At 45.8% G+C, this 17,429-nt stretch overlaps 1 protein-coding gene across 1 annotated transcript; it reads left to right on the forward strand.

Moving 5' to 3' along the window:
- Nucleotides 1-13,631: 13,631 nt before the first annotated feature.
- LOC146178086 (aminopeptidase Q-like) lies at nt 13,632-16,544 on the forward strand. The gene has a single exon (XM_084579697.1). It carries the CDS (start codon nt 13,632-13,634, stop codon nt 16,542-16,544), a length of 2,913 nt encoding a protein of 970 aa, XP_084435823.1.
- The last annotated feature ends 885 nt before the right edge of the window (nt 16,545-17,429 follow it).

Raw genomic sequence — 17,429 nt, forward strand, 5'->3', positions numbered from 1 at the left:
CGTACACCCAGATACGGATACGGCCACCCGATCTAAGGAGGAAGGGATGTTGTGTACACTTTGTGCACCGCCTCCTAGTTGACGGCCGCTCCAGTTGCCATGTCGAGCCGTGCGTTCCTCGGAACTGGACCGTCCTCGGACCATGCGCGCGACTACGCCACGCCTTCTTTGCTTCTCGCTTTCCTTCTTTTCTCCTCTCTCCGAAATAAATGCAGTCTCTACCCAGAAATCCGAATTGAGAGGTTCCTCGCTCATGGGGCGTCCGACGCCCCAAACATAACACTGGCGCGCATGGCTGGGACAGGTAGGTCACCGCTGCTTGCGCCGGTTGTTTGCCTGCCACCGAATTTTTATCTGTTGTAGGCCGTCATTGCACCCTCCACCGCTTCGGTTGTGGACGACGGCTGTTGCGGCGCGCGTCTTTCTCTCTCTCTTCCTTTTCTTCTCTATTTTCTGTTCTGTCTGCACGAGGCAGCGGAGGTGGCTCAGCTACAGAGCCAGTAGCAGGCCCGTGCATTTTCTTTTTTTTTCTTCCTACAGCCACAAAAACAACAACAAGACGGTCCAGTTCCGAGGAACGCACGGCTCGGCATGGCAACTGGAGCGGCCGTGCGTGCGTCCACTAGGAGGCGGGGCACATGGAGTACACAACAGTATGGTTTCGCACTAAAATAACTTTGCAAAGCGTTTTCATGAACTTTCCTACAGGGGTGTTTCCCCCGTTCTTATAAAACGTGAATGTTATCCGGCAGAGCGTATTTAGCCTGAACATAGTATTGCCATAAGCTAGCCAGGAACCAACGCGCTTATGCACGTGCCTCTAGTGGACGAGAAAGAAAGAAAAAGTGAAAGAAGTATAGGGCTTGAAAGGCGGCCAACATGGCCGGGAAGATTAGATGTCTAAAGTACTGAATGGATCGCTAAATTGAAGCCTTGCTACTGCCTCGCGCTGTTGATCGGCAGCGCGGGCGCATGCCTCTGCGAGGACTTAAACTTCTGGGGAGAGCCATAGAGAGCTTCAGCCGGAACCAGCAGCTCTCCGCCGAGACCCGCAATGGCCGGAGTTTGTTTTGCTTGCGAGCAATCCGAAGCCGGTCGCGGTGCCACGATGGACTCATCTTCAAGCCTGTCGGGAGATGAAAACCGCAGTGCACCTACAAAAAGGACGTCGAACCGCAAGCGAGAGAAGTTGAAAGGCAGGGCCGCTTCCACCGTCGGTAAGCGCAGTAGTGCAAAGAAGCACGGCACTAGGAACGGCCGGAGATTTAAGAGCTTGTCGCATAGCAGAAGTTCTTCAAAGGAAAAAAAGAAAAGTCGGCCCGGGAGTTTGCAGTCAAGGAAGAAAGGCACTGCCAAGCGACGCAGGTCTGAAGTGCGACATGACTTGAAAAACAAGTCTTCGAGTAAGAAACACAGCTGCATTAGCAGGAGCAGCAACCAATCGAGGACAAGGTCATCGAGCAAGGGCACCAGGGTTAAGAAAAGACAGAAAACGATACGACGGCCAAGGAACCTGCTTTCGAAGAAGGGCAGGACCGGAAGAGCAACAAACCCATTACCCAAGCGCAGGAGCAAGTCCAGGGCCACAAGTGAATGCCCGCCTAGAAGCAGATCTTCGAAGAAAAGATCCAAGCCCAAACTCAAGACTCCGATACGTCCACGGGGTAGCGGCAGCGAGCGAAAAGCCAGAAATCAACGGATGTCAGTCAGTAGGCCATCTACAACCATAACAGGAAGCAAACGCAAGAACGAAAAGCCCCATAGGTCAAAAAGCACTATAAAAATGAAAGGTTCTGAGAGGACGAGTAGTGCCTCTTCAACGAACAGAAGAACAAAGGCCAAGCGCACGGCTCACAGTTACCAGCGAGGAAGTGGCAAACGAAAAGCTAGAAGACAGCGTATGTCAGGCAGTGAATTTTCTTTAAGCGTTACCACGAACAAACGTAAGAGCAGAAAGCAACGGCGGTCGAGAGCAGCTTCAGGAAGCGGAAGTACGGTGAGAATACGGAGGACTGAAAGGCAGAGGAAGCCAAGTAGAAGCTTGTCAACCAGTCGTTCTACCAGCGGACGCAGCAAGTCTAAGCGGCAAGCTCGAAGGCATCAACGGAAAAGTGCCGAACTTCCTACTGCCTGCAGCGGTAGCAAAAGAAAGTCTGGAAATGAGCGCCCAGTAGTCAGCACAGTGTCTACCGGTGTGTCGGAACGCAAGAGTCAAAATAGAAGAAAGCTGCAGTCAAGGAGCATGCCTTTGAGCAGTGATTTGAACAGGCGTAGGACCAGAAGATCAAGACAGCCGGATAAGAGCTCGACTGTCAGCTTGACTAGCCCAGACGAGCATAAGCGCAGACCAAGGAAACGTCGCTTGCAGAGTGGCCACTGTTCGAGCGTTAGTATTGATGGCAAGCAAAAACATGAAAAAAGCCTGCGGTCAAAAAACTTGTCGTTTAAAAGCGCGGTGAACAGGCGTAGGACCAAAAGGTCACGACAGCCGAATAAGAGCTCGACTGTGAGCTTGACGAGTCGGCACGGACACAAGCACAGACCAAAGAGGCGTCGATTGCAGAGGAGCACTTCGAGCGCCGGTGTTGATGGCAAACAAAGACATCAAAGAGAGCATCGATCTCGGAGTAGATCCGCTGCCAGCGGAACAGAGAACAAGCATAAGGGTAGAATGCATCACCATCACCGCTTGTCAAGAAACGAGGGGAAGAAGCACGGGATGAAAAGGCATAAGCAGCGAAGTAACATCTCGTCCGTCATCTTGACTTTCATAAGCAAGTACAAGCACACGGCTAAGAAAAGCCGTTTGGCAACAAGCTCGTCATTAGAGAGGAAGAAAAGGAACAAGCGCACCTCGGGAAGGCACATGAGGTCCAGAAGCAGGAGTTCAATGAGCGCCAGTAGTCAGAGTCGCGAGAACTCGCGAAGGTCGTCCTCTTCGAGGCGCAAGCATGTTTCTAAGACTAAGAAAAGATGGCGGAGGAGACCAAGATCTTTTCCGTCTGTCTCAACTATACCTATGGCACTGCTTTTCATCATGGAGACGACTGGTGCCGCAGGGCATGACGCCCAAAGTATCGAGGCCTGCAAGGAGGACTCGTAGCAAATAGCAGCGACGCTGATGAATTCTCAGGTCCATGCTCAATATTTTAAGGAAGCCTTGCCAATAAGCAGCGTCCTCATTCTATACAGATGCGCTCCCATGCAACCATTCACAAAAGGAAAAAAAGAAAGGGGGGACCGATTAGTCGTAGTGGAAAACATTTGTCTCATCCTATCAAGATGACGGTAAATAAACAATGATTCGGATAGCGAACATCACAAGGTTTATCATTTACTAAATTGTACTGAATAGGGCAGTTTAAGAGCTCGATTACTAGCCTGCATGTCTAAATTACTAGTCTGCATGTCTGAATAGTACTTATAACAGAACGTTGGCGATTTCCGCCACGAAGGAGGGCCACATCGCTCCCGGGCGCCTATTACAGCTATGCGTGACACAAACGTCCTGGAAAATGCGGTTGTCATGAAATGGTTTGGCTTGTTTTATGGGTTTAACTTCCCAAAGTAACTCGAACTATGAGAGACGCCGTAGCAGAGGGCTTTGGGAATTTCGACCACCTGGAGTTCATTACCGTGCACTGACATCGAACAGTACACGGGCGCCTTGCTTTTCGCATGACATATAGCCAAGATTTCTATTAACTTTAAAGGGACACAAGGTACAGTGGAAACAAATGCGAGGCATCCTAGAAAACCAGTACATAAACAACTCATGTACCATGTATTGCGAATTAATCTGGGAAGAGAATTTCCAGCTATATATTTTTTTCAGGTGCTCTGAATGCCGGTTTCAGGCTAAAGTGAGCATTCATTTTTTGATCCTAAACCTGAATGCCAAGTATTCGCACCTGCATAGGCGAGGTCCTTCTACTGTATAGATGGAACCGATAGTGATCTGTATCCGAAGTTATATAACTAACAGGCAATGTGAAGCACAGCTGTGAATAATTATAAAAAAATCAGCGTTCACTAGCTCAAGCGGCGCACTAGGGGAACTCAAATGCAACGCTGCATTATCTATCTGCTTAAATTATCCGAGAAGTTGGGTACTTGGTTATTATTCCCTTTGCTTTAAGCTGATGTTGACTTACTGACAGACTATGACTTGGCTTGATTCAAGGTTATTATGACCTCGGTCGCTTTTCTAATCAGCCTATTCGGGCCAATAAAGTGTGGGAAAACTTTATTTAAAATAAATAATGCCTTTGTGGCCGGGTCCCTGGAAGCTGATGGCGAATAGCAAAATGACTTAGAAACTGCCTAAGCACAGTTGCTGATGCTGCTGTCATCATCATCTGTTTAAAAGCGTTGTGGCAGCGGCAATTGCAGCAGAAAATGAGCGTGCTCTGAAAGGAGTGAATAAAGACGAAGAATTAAGCGGCCATGGCTTGTAGCCAATTTTGCACCACCATTGTCCAGCATCTTGTGAGTCAAGAACCTGGTCATGGATACCAGGGAGGTGAAGAAGGCAGCAAGAGGCGATATCGCGCGTTTGCCTGAGTGTTCCGGCTTTTCATCGGACGTCGAGCACCTCGCACCAAACGCGGTACTAATTCCGAGAGAGACAAGCGCAATGCTTTACGACACTGCCTAAACAACTAAGGAGTCACAGGGGTAACGTGGTAGCGGCCAGGGGCACTCTGGGTGCTTACTAATTGAGAAATTGGTTTCGGTTTGGATTGTAGGGTTTGGGATCTTGGGACCATGGCCACAAAAGTCATCTGCGCTCAAAGCCTGCAAGGAACTTCGCTATTTAAGAGAGACTAGCCTGATTTACACACTGTGACTTTCTCACCTCCTCTCCTCTTCTATCTTCCCCCTTTGATCCCCCATTCCCCTTACCCAGTGCAGGGTAGCCAACCGGAATTCGTTCCTTCTGGTTAACATCCCTGCTTTCCGGCCTCCTTTTCTCCTCCTCCTCCTCCCTCTAATCTCAGTTCTGCACTATGGAGTCTAAGAAACTGTAATCACCGCCTGGTCACGGTCAATCCCCCTTGTCGGTATGTGCTATTTTTAAGGGGGCAACAACAACAACAACAACAACAACAACAACAACAACAACAACAACAACAACAACAACGACAACAACAACAACAACAACAACAACAACAACAACAACAACAACAACAACAACAACAACAACAACAACAACAACAACAACAACAACAACAACAACAACAACAATATTCGGCCTAGGCTCGTTGACATGACTGAAACTGTCTCATCGCCATCGTTCATACTGTCTTTCCACTGCCATGCCGCCCTGTTATCATATATTGAGCACAAAAACCTAGCAGCAGCGTTGAAGAGCAATTCTTTTGAGCTGAACTGATACTGATATTCGATTTTTGAGACGCTAGGAAAGCGCAAAAATTTTAGGCTTGCCAGTTTTGACTGTACATTTTCAGGTAGCCGAAGTGAGCCTTTCGGGACCTAACCAGACATTCGGAAAAATTGTGGGAAATAATTTGTGATCATAATTTTCGCGTTATGTAAATGTGGGCAGCAATTATCAATATATTTGTAAACACTTCCATTGTAGGCTTGCAGTTTTTCTCTTTATATTTTCAAAAACGCACCCCAGCCTTTTCTATGTCAGCGCCAAATACTCTTCACGAGTGCAGGGCAAACATGAGAAGCAAAACGTTCATACGAATCGCGAGCATGCACTATTTTACATAAATATAAAACTATCTTAGAGTATTCCACAGCTGTCTCGCGGTACTTTTGAAAAACGCTGCCGACTGGTTTTATGGCGGTTTTGATTATGGGCGCGAGTTGTCCATAGCTAAGCAGTTAAAAACTTTAAAATCTGTCTTTTACGTCCCACCGGAAACGCAGACCATTCCCATCTACACGGCCATTGCAGTATCGTACGCTGTCCCGCAATTTTCTCTTTCAAAAGCGGTGTGTCACCCAAAGCTGAACTCAGGTGCTGTGGGAATGTTTCTAACGCGGTACACCCCGTGGTGAAATAAGTCTGAGAGACGCTTTCAGACAGGTGGAACAATATTAAGAATTCTGATCTGCGCATAATTGGTATTTTATTTCGTTTTATTACTCTCAAGGCCGGTCAGGCGTTACAGAAAGGAGGGGGGGAGGGAGCACAAACAAAAATTACCAGTTATACAAGAGTGTTTACAGATGATGACGAAAACCAGCATCCTCGAATTTGTGAAGATCATGGGTGGAGACGATGGAGAAGGGTAGGTGGTTCCAGCACGATACAGTTTTAGGCGCGAAATAATTTATATAGTGAGTCGTCTTGCTCTGTGTAAAAAAACACAAACCTTTAAATGACAATCTCGAGCGGATGAGAACACCAGGAGATACAACAGGGATCGCTTGAGGCTACTGTTAGTGTAATGAATCTAATAAAAGGTACTAAGACGAGAGAGGCGGCGCCGAAGGGAAAGATCTGGAAGACTAAGGACTCTTTTCATTTGTAAAACACTGCCGTGCCGGGTGTAATTAGACATTATAAATCTAGCAGAGTGGTTTTGGATGGATTCAAGCAAATCAATGTGGGCGTTTTCATATGGGCCCCACACGGAGGCAGCATATTGCATCTTTGCACGCACTAAAGTATTCTACAGGAGCTGTTTTAATGAGGCAGGGACAAGAAAAAAGTTGCGGCGTATAAATACAAACATGCAGGTACCGTTATCAGTGATGTCTTCAATGTGTTCTTTCTATGAAACATGACTGATAACCTGCACACCGAGATATTTATATTTGTTAACTTGGGTCAGTGGGGCCTCATTAAGAATGAACAATGAGTGGTCTGTTTAAACATGCGTGTAATTATCATCGCTTTAAAAGGTATCACACCAAGCTCCAATATTGTTTAAGGTGTTTTGAAGACACATACATTATCTAGGTTAGTATTATCTCGGTACAAAACACAGTCATCATCGAAAAATTTTATTGCGGAGTTTTTTTAGGAGGAAAGTCATAAATATTAATTAGGAAATGTTGGGGGACTGTAGTACTGAACATGGTGGAACGCCAGATGCTATAAGATAGAAAGGGAAAATATGGTCATTAGAAATTACAAATTGATATCGCTTATTAAGAGACACTCAAACTATTTCAGGATGGTTCTATCAATGTTAAGTTTGCCCCGTTTAAAAAGCAGTAGTTGGTGTCACACTTTGTCAAAGCTTTCGAAAAGTCATTAAAAATAGAGTCGACAAGAGAAAAACGATCCAAAGATGAGAAAAAAAAATCAATAGTAAATACAAGTAACCTAATTTCGCAGGTATGATCCTCAAATAACGACGCTGAGTCATTAAAGAATGATTTCAATTGCAGATAATAAACAAGGTGAAAATAAATTATGTTCAAAGATTTCGCACGAAATTGATGCTAATGAAATAGGTCTGTAATTATTAGGAGTATTAGCGTGACCAGGTTAATAGTAGTAGTAGTATTGTGAGGTAGAAATTTATCAAGAAAAAGATGCCGCTACCTTTACTACTTGCGTACAACAGGTATTCGGAATTAGGCATGCTACTTTAGTTCCAGCGTTCCTTATTAGGTATGCGTGGGCATAACCTTTGTGTGGCAGGCGACCGTTCTCGAGTGGTTACATGGTGACCCACTACGCTGGTGAACTCAATAGTGGCTTCCGCCAGACAAGACGGCACGCCCATCGCCGACAAGGACCTTGCGGTCGATAAGAAACGACATACCTCCCACAACGTAGACGAGAAGGAATTTTTATGCCTGTTGATTTCACTTCCAGAGGTTATACTATATGCTCTATGATGTTCTCGCCTTTACTTAATTTTATTTTTTGTTTACTTCTCAGATGAGCGCCCTTTTCTAACGTCACCGGTGTCTTACCCCACAAGAACCTGCCAGCGAATCTCAGCGTGACTTGGGTGTCGCTGATCATTGGTAGTGTGTAATAAAGTCAATAACCGTGTTATTATTATTCCACCCAAGCGGTATCGGTAAGAAAGCGCGGCGCAGAACGCCAGGATGCTAAACAAAAAACATTTTTTTTCCAGGATACCGCCTAACATTTGCTAGAAAATATATTGGCGCCAAAATGTATCAAAATTAAATACAAAACGTTCTTTTCTCATGTGCGCTTGGCGAACAACCAGTATCTTCAAATGCGATGTTTTCTTACAAGATGGCTCCATCTGCATATCGTAGTTCCTGAGTTTGTAGAGCGAACATTTAGCCTCCTATTCACTTATTTATTTTTATGCTGTCACCTCCCGCTAACATTACAGAGAAGAGTCAGTAAAGGAGAATACAGCAGATCCTATCGGTCGCAGCTTTCTGAAGGTGATATCGGTGAGGCAAACGACGCCGGCGCCAAATGCTACTCATGTGTGGCAAAAATGAACGCGAGCACGCATGAGTACGACATAATGGAACGCCTGCTTTAAACATACATCAGCGCTGCGGGAATAAATGTATGATGGAGTAAGCAATGGGCAATTTATTTTTTGTTTCATAATTAATAACTTATCACTTAAGTGTTACATAAGGAGCGCACCCTGAAAGAGAGGGAAGATTTAAAGGACACTAAAATACATTGCTGGAAGATATATATATATAGTGGTTGCACAGCAACTATAGTTCTGTATTAAGAAAGTAACAAAATTGCCATAAAGAGAGGTCTTAGGAAAGGAGACACGATCTCCCCAGTACTATTCACAGCTTGCTTAAAGGAAGTATTCAGAGACTTGGAGTGGGAGCAGTTAAGGATAAGGGTAGATGGAGAATACCTCAGTAATCTGCGATTTGCTAATGACATTGCCTTGCTAAGCAACTCGGGGGATGAATTGCAAATAAGGATTGATGACCTAGACAGAAAAAGTAGAAAGGTAGGCTTGAAAATCAATATACAGAAGACTAAGGTAATGTTCAAAAGCCTCGGGAAGGAACAGCAGTTTACGTTAGGTAGCGAAGCACTGGAAGTAGTAGGCGAATATGCCTACTTAGGACAGGTAGTAACCGCAGATCAGGACCATGGAAAGGAAATAACAAGAAGAATAAGATTGGGATGGAGCGCATTTGGCAAGCACTCGCAGATTATGACTAGCAGCTTACCGGTATCGCTCAAGAGGAAAGTATACGACAGCTGCATCTTACTTGTACTCACCTATGGGGCTGAAACGTTGAGGCTAACCAAGAGGGTTCTACTTGAGTACAACGCAGAGGGCTATGCAACGAAAAATGGCAGGGGTGACATTAAAAGATAGGAAGCGTTCAGAGTGGGTCAGAGAAATAACTCGTTACTGACATTATAGTGGAAATAAAAAAAAAAAAGAAATGGGTGTGGGCAGGACATGTAGTGCGAAGAGAGGATAACCGATGGTCGCTTAGGGTGACAAACTGGATTCCAAGGGAAGGAAAACGTAGCAGGGGGCGGCAGAAAGTTAGGTGGGCGGAGGAGTTTAAGAAGTTTGCAGGGGTCAAGTGGATACAGCTAGCACTGAACCGGGTAATTGGAGAATATATATGGGAGAGGCCTTCGCCCTGCAGTGGGTATAATCAGGCTGACGATGACGATGCTGATGATGAAAATACATTACTTTAATAAAGTGCAATAACATCCAGTTTGAAGTGTAATCGGCCTGATTCTAATGCGATGACAAGCTCGAAATGAGACAAACAGCAGGATAGGGGAACACAAGAACAAATCGCAGTGGATCACCAACTCGGTGGAATTAAATGGCACACTGGTAACCAGAGTGGACAAAATTAAGGTCTTGGGACTGATAATCTAAGACATTGGAAAGAACACAGAAATAATAAATCGACCTAAGTCAACAATTAACATGTCAACCAGGTTGATAAGGCGAATAGCCAACAAAAGATGCGGGGTCAAAGAGAAAGATTTGTGCCAAATTCTTCAGGCTTTTGTGATAAGCAGATTAGTGTACACCATCCCATACCTTAAGTTAGGGGTGGCAGAAAAGAACAAAATTGAAACAATCATAAGGCAGGCATATAAAGCAGCACTGGGGCTACCCCACTGCACCCCTACGGAAAGACTTCGTAAACTGGGGGTCTACAATAACACCATGAAACTATGCGAGGCACATATAATAACACAGCTAAAGAGGTTCGCCACCACATCCACGGGATGGAAAATCATGGGTAAATTAGGACTACAAGATAGAATTCCGGAAAGAAATGCACAAGTAAAACTCTCGACTGAAGTATGGAACGCACTCACTATTAAATCGCTACCAAGAAACATGCACCCTGCTTTTCAGGAAAACAGGAGAAAAGCAAGAGCAAAGACCCTTGAGATCAAGTTAGAAGGCTCTGAATACACTGTTTATGTAGACGAGGCGGAATACAAAGGAGGAAACTCTTTTGCTATCGTGGGCGTGAACAACTCGGGTAAAACATTAATGGCAGGTTCAATAAAAACAAACTACTCGGGGACAGCGGAGGAGGCGGCTATCGCCATGGCGATGGTCAGTACCAAAGCGGTTACCATAATTAGCGACGCCAATTCTGCTATAAACAATTTTGCGAGGGGCATGATCTCCAAAGAGACAGAGCGAATTTTAAGATGTAAAGACTGGAACCAAAAAGAGGTGGAATCAATATGGGTGCCGGCACACTCGGGGAACAAAGGAAACGAGTTTGCTCATATAGTATAGCTCGATGTTATGTCATCCGAGCAGTGAGCTAGGTTGATTCCCCTAAATTTCTCGAGAGATGCACTTATCTCATTTCATGACTACACTAATCACTTTAAACTAGAAATGCGGATATATCCTCCACCAGACAAGAAACTAGACAAAAGGCAGGAAATAATCTGGCGTCGGCTCCAGACGCGTGCCTTCTTCAGCCCTTCTAAATTAGCGCACATGTACCCAGCACAATACAATCCAAATTGTAAACACTGCGGCGAAATAGCAGGATACGATCATATATTACGGAGCTGCAAAAACGCGCCGCCACCAGCGGACCTACTACCAGACCCTTCTTTATAGCGGCGGGAGGCTATACTGGCCAGCTCAGACCCGTTAACGCAAGTTCGGGCTAGCTACTGAGTGGACTCAAAAGGTCGCCGAGAGCAACGGACTTGAGACCATCTAAATGTAGCGCCCACAAATCGCTCATTGCTGACAATAAACGTTTTCCGATCCTATCCATTCATCTGTCTTCCTCTTCTTCTTCTTGGGTCTTCCGAATATTCTTGCTTTCCGTCTTCTTTTCCTTCCCTACTTCTGTCTATTTTGATTCTGGCTAACCATATGTTCCCGTATATAAGTTGAGACAAGTGTTAACACTGAGGGTTGAAAGGTCTATAAACTGGGAATGCCCAAATTTTCATGGGAGGGCGCTAGATATTGACTCGAAAGAATCCTGCTAGACCCTATTGGGTGCTAGGACCCTGAGCTCCAGCTCTACCTCGTTCTACTTGCCGAAGAGGCCGCCTGGACCCAAGATGTCCCGGCCAGCATCTAAGCGGTACCTCCTGCGTCCCCAGCCTAGTGCCGAGGGGGTGGGGGAGGTGCCATTTCTATCCGATAATAAATGTTCTTTCCTCCTCCTCCTCCTTATTCTTTTCCGAATGTTCTTGCTATCGTCTTGTTATTTTTTCTTTCCCTTCTTTTTCAGCTTCTTCTCTTTGGCGTCTTCCGAAACGTCTTGCTTCATTTGACGGTCTTCTTTTCTTGTAAATAAAGAGCTTTACGACGCGTAACCATTAGTAATGAAGCTTTCGCTTACACACTAGGTAGAACCAAACTAAACCTTGAGCTATATATTTTTCACTACGGTTATATTAGCGCCGCTAATTTCAGTAAAACATGATGTCTAGAGTTGTCTAGGCACGTCTACACATGAGCAAGTGCAGCTGCCAATTGACGCCGAGGCCACCGCCGGGATCGGTCATGTCAGTGACCAGCGTATCAGAAAAGTCGGCTTTGCTATATCGTATCCTGACGTCACACACCACGGCATTAAATCAGGGCTAGGACACGTCATACGACCCAGCGACGTCACAACTATCTCAACCTATTAACTTATTTAATGACTAACCACGTCGACATTTTCGCGTGATGCTTTTCCTAATGCTGTCCCAGAGCAAATTGGCGTGTATTACTAGGTTATACTTCAATTATAATAAAGCTTGCAATTCTCATAGTGTAAGAAATTAGCGCGAGGTCTCCCAAATATGCAGTGGCTTTTCCTTGTGTTCGAAATATAAAATTAGCGCCCCATACTTTATACGACACCAATGATTCCGCTGATCCGAAGAAGGTGTTAGCAATGTGACTTGCAATTTAAGACAATACACACGCTATATTGAAGACAATCGTATGTGTTGTACCTCCAAGGCATTTTCGACGCAGAACAACAGCGCATTTGGAAATGGAAGACAGAAGTGGAAAAAAAGCAAGGAGAAGAGGAAAAATGCAGATGCAGAGAAGAAATGCAGAAGTTGTTCTGCAGCGTTTTATTTCCATGAAGCAAATTTTCCTCCAAGTTTATTTCAGTTTTGTTGTGGCTGGGAATAAGGCATGTCTTTTTTTCTATATGGAATCTTAAGTACAGAGGTCCGTTTGTCTCTGTGCTTTCTAAGAGCTCCTTTATTATACGCAGATAGTTTTATTGTGGGACAAAACAAGAACAGAGAATACACTTTAGTCTCGTCCGAGTATGCTCTGTGAAGAAAACTAATGAGGGTAAAGAATCAATTCGTGAATAAGCTTAATTGTTCCCAATGTGTAGATATCAATTCTAGGCTACAGGCTTCCCCTTCCCCCCCCCCTCCACTGCGAGAAAAAAAAAACAACATTGAGGTGGAAGCGCAAATGCTAAGAATTAATGTGCTGAAAACAGAATTTTGACGTCTTGAAAGCTATAAAAGTTGAAATCTAGTGCCTCACTTCGTAGGTTTTTTTGCACGCAGCTATGGTCGTAGTGCTCCTAAAAAGCCTTACAGTATATTAACTAAAGATCCTACAGCAAATGCTTCTAACAATAATTTATGTTCAAAACTATCCGCCTTGCACAAGTGAATTCGCTAAAATACGGTGCCGCAAAGAATTAAGCATTGGTCAGGAAAATAAAATGAATTCAACTCTTAGATTAAAAAAAAAAACACCTCTCTGTCATCTGGCTAATTCTAACAATTTATTAATCTTATTTCTCTGCCGTTTTTTCCTCTACCATCATTGTCATCGTGTAGCTGATGATGAGGATGGGTTAATTGCCAGCATGCTTGAGTACATCCACAAACTTGCTCCGCCATTAAAAATTTGTTGCTTTAATCTAATGAACTGCCTAGTTAAATTTTCCAGTATTACTTGACTACAGATCCCACAGTGTTGCTCTCTCCCACGTGCTTTTTTATTTTGGCCTTTTTGTGATGCTCTCTCTACCCTTCTAATACATTATTTTAGCCACGTAAATATGAAGCTGACCCTCCTTCTTCCCCCTATTTTCTGGGCATTTACCTGTGTTGTGGGGTTAACAGCAGCAACAACAACAACCCCTTCTGCGTTTAAGCTAAGCGAGATCAGTACTCATGGCCGGAAATAAGGGAGAAGACAAAGAAGACGACATGAAATGAGATGCAGAGACAGAGCCATACGTTACTCGAAGGACTCCTTCCGGAGCCTGCTCCGCCCCCAGAGCCGAGGCGGCGGCGGATTTTCGAGCGGCTGCCTTTCGGACTGTCCAGGAGCTTGCAGGCGTCCACGAACAGTGCCGACCACGAGGTGCGAAATTTTGTTCTGTTCGCCTGTCTCGTCAGCTTCGTGCTGCTCATGTCCTTCTTCGCCGTGCCAAGTCGATCGAAGACCAAGAATTCCACGCAAGTGATGCCGCAATCCGCACCATCTCTCGACTCGAGACTCTCGCAGGGCAGCGTGTCCTCGCAAACCGAGCAACGCACCACGCTTCCGAAGAACGTTGTTCCCGTCCACTATGACCTAGAGCTCAACGTCAGTGACTTCGAGGTTGGCGCTGCTTACAGCGGTAGGATAAACGTGGTCGTTGACTGCGTGGAGAGGGGTTCCACCACTGTCACGGCCCACGCCGTGAACCTCACCATTCACGAGGCCAACATCAGCACGTACTCGGGTAATCAGAAGATAAGTAACGTGGTCATCAAGCAGCGTCCGTCACTGTCGGAGCTGCTGGACACGGTAGTGTTTGACCTGGGCTTCGAACTTGTCAGCGGGACAGTTTACAACTTGACGGCCACCTTCTCTGGGACTTTCCGGGCGGACAAAGCGGGTCTCTTGGTCAAAAACTTCACCAGAGAGAATGGCAAAGCGAGCAAAGTGATGGCAGCTCATTTGCAGTATGGCAAAGCAAGGTACGCGTTTCCTTGCTTCGACGAAGCTGGCCTTAGAGCTACTTTCAACTTGTCCGTGGTCCGCAACAAAGACCACGAGGCCCTGTCGACTTGGGAGCTGAAGAACACCACAGTGACTTCAAGAAACGAACGTCGAGACTTTTTCGAAATGTCGGTTCCCATCTCACCATCCATGCTTTCTTTTGCCGTGCTGTCTGGGTTCGATATGATAAACGACGGTTTTTCGAAGCTGTTCGCCATTCGGTATGACCTGCCGTACCTAGACCTGGCCCTGAAGTCTTTCGTCAAGATGTTTGACTACTTGAGCCGCTTGCTGAAGGTGCCACTACCGTTTCAAAAAGTCAACATTATCGCGATACCGGACACGAAAGAGAGCATATCTCCAAACTGGGGACTTATAATCCTAGGTGCGCCAGCCGTGGCTTACGACGAAGAATCCGCCAATTTGGAGAGGCGGGAGGCAATAATTTCTCGACTAGCTCATGTGGTGGCACATCAGTGGTTCGGGAATCTTGTATCTTCGCGACATTGGGATGACGTTTGGATGTTTGAAGGACTTGCTTTTGTCTTCCAACGGCTTGTGCTTCACAGCATGTTTAAGCAAGAAGTGTCTGAGGGTTACTTTGCCAAGCGGGTAGCCGATGTCTTGAGGGCAGAGGACGTCAAGAAGAGGCTCGCTAGGCCTCGCAAGTGGTTGCCTGGCCTCTGCGACCATCCGCTGATGGGAAAATCGGAAATGATCATGGATGTTATACTGAAGAGTTTCTCGGTTGAGAATTTTGTAAGCGCGGCAGCCACCTTTCTGAACAATACCCGCTACCGGGCAACGGGAGTAAAGGATTTGCTGCTCGCTTTCCGCCTTCTGAATGGCTCGTCCGATATAGCGGACAAAATGGAAGCATGGATCAACAACATTGGATATCCACTGGTCACAGTGAAAAAGTACGCGCATCGGCCAGGCTTCAGGCGATTGTCCCAGATGTCGGTGTGTTACGGGGGAGTAAGGTGCTTTAACCAGTCTTGGCAAATTCCGTTGCACTACATTGTCTACAAGAGTAAGGGCCATATCAGTGAAGGCAAGCTGTGGTTGCTACAGTCTGAGATCAATTTCTTCCTGAACGCTACAGATGATGACGTGGCTCTGTTCAATTACAAAGGCCTCGGATACTACAGAGTAAACTACGAACCGGCTGAGTGGGCTTCAATAATCAAGGCACTTCAAAACACCAGTTTCTTCGACGCTGCCACTAAAATCCGCCTGCTAGATGATATCTTCAAGCTCGCTGACGCAGGAGTGACTCCATACGCCAACTTTTTCGTGGCCGCACAACATATTAAAAACGAGACCGACCACAACATCTGGGCAGCATATGAGCATATTGCATCAAACTTCGACTCGATGCTTCTTCAAAGCGAGTTTGAGAAGTTGTGGCGCTCTTACAACCAGAGGCTGCTGGAAAACGTCGTTGGGCGCATCATAAAAGAGAAGGACCACACTTACCCCAAAACATTCCAGAAGAAGGTTATGGAACGCGCTTGCTGGTACGGCGAGCTGCAGTGTCTTCAGCTTGCCCGGGAGGTGCTCAACGGCTACATGACTGGCCAGAGGAAGACGGTGATTGGAGCTCCGCTGCCTGATGGAAAACTTTTGTGCGCCGCCATACTCCATGGTTCCGTCGAACTATGGGACATGTTATGGTCTAAGCTATTTTCTACCTTCACCCCGGAGTACTCGAATGTACCGCTTGATGCTGTCCTACAAGGGCTGAGCTGCACTTCGGACCATTTCCGACAGTGGAAGCTTCTTAACGAGACATTGGTATCGTCCGTGCTCAAAGAGCACCGCCTGTTCGTGCTGCACAACCTGGCAGCGTCCAAGACCGCGAGCGAAGTGATGCTGGATTTCCTTCTGTCCAAGTGGCAAGCTGTGGAGAACAACGAGACGGGAATCATCGATAAGAACGTTCGGGACACTCTATTCAGCATGGTGTCCCTGAACGCTAAGACCACGCACGAGGTCAGCCTGCTCACGGCGGCGCTGGCGACCACGACGAACAACCGGCTCGTGTCGGAGGCCTTCACGCTAGCTGTGGAACAGCGGAAGCATTACACCGCCTGGCACAGGGACCACGATTCGGAGCTGGTGAAAGCATTGGCAGCCTGAAGCCTTTGCTTCAAATGTGGCCGATCAGTGTCTGTGACGTTCATTGCTTGAGCTCACACAAAAGAAGCCCAGTTTAGGCTTAATGAGCATGAACTGTATTTTCTTTTTTATTGGGCAGCTTCAAGTGAATACTGTGAAGAAGGTTCTGCGTAGCCACCAAAGAAACAACGCTTCATTGGTGCGAGAGTTATTGTACACAGTTAAAAAGAAACAAAACTCAACCTAACAGGTTGGTCTCAGTGAAGAAAAAAATGAGTGTTCCAGTCTTTATTTTTGTGACTTGAGTATTCTTGCTGTGCCCCATATTGCACACCTTTTCGAACCAACGTTAGCGTCCTCACAATTTTAACACACACATGCTTCGCGATGAGAGTGCTGTTAGTGTAAGAATAATTTTGGTACTACTAGCCGGTGTTGTCTTTAGAGTGGCAATGTCAGTCATGTATCGAGCACTATAGCAACGCGATTTTTATTTATTTCCAGGAAAAGAAGTTGTTTAGACAAAATTGCGCCTTGCGGTGGCTGTGTTCTGAGGTGTCATGTAAAATTCAAAGTAATCACAAGCAGGGCATGACATACTGTTGTAAGCAAAAGGCGTGAATAGAGTAATGACGTTTGTAGCGCTTTCTTTGTGATTTGTTCAGAATAATTACCAAGGAACCAAGTTCTAGTAACTTTGCAATTAAAATAAATCGTGGTAAATTTCTAATAGATTGTAAGATTGTGGCCGTATGGCTGGGTATGGACAAATGTCCAATAGTAATTGCTTCTTAATTACTGGAGCCTTGCGTGGAATGATGATTGTAGAGCAAAATATTTGCTAAAACCGTAAGAAGTGCTCTGTCTTGCAGGCGTGACCATAGTTACAGCGGGCACAGGCTGCCA

The sequence above is a fragment of the Amblyomma maculatum genome, chromosome 9 (genome assembly GCF_055883805.1).
Source record: "Amblyomma maculatum isolate TAMU_Amacu chromosome 9, ASM5588380v1, whole genome shotgun sequence".
In the NCBI taxonomy this organism is placed as follows: Eukaryota; Metazoa; Arthropoda; class Arachnida; order Ixodida; family Ixodidae; genus Amblyomma; species Amblyomma maculatum.

What these genes read in the sequence shown, in the direction of transcription:
- LOC146178086 (XM_084579697.1), top strand. Translation starts at nt 13,632, where the DNA reads ATGCAGAGACAGAGCCATACGTTACTCGAAGGACTCCTTCCGGAGCCT.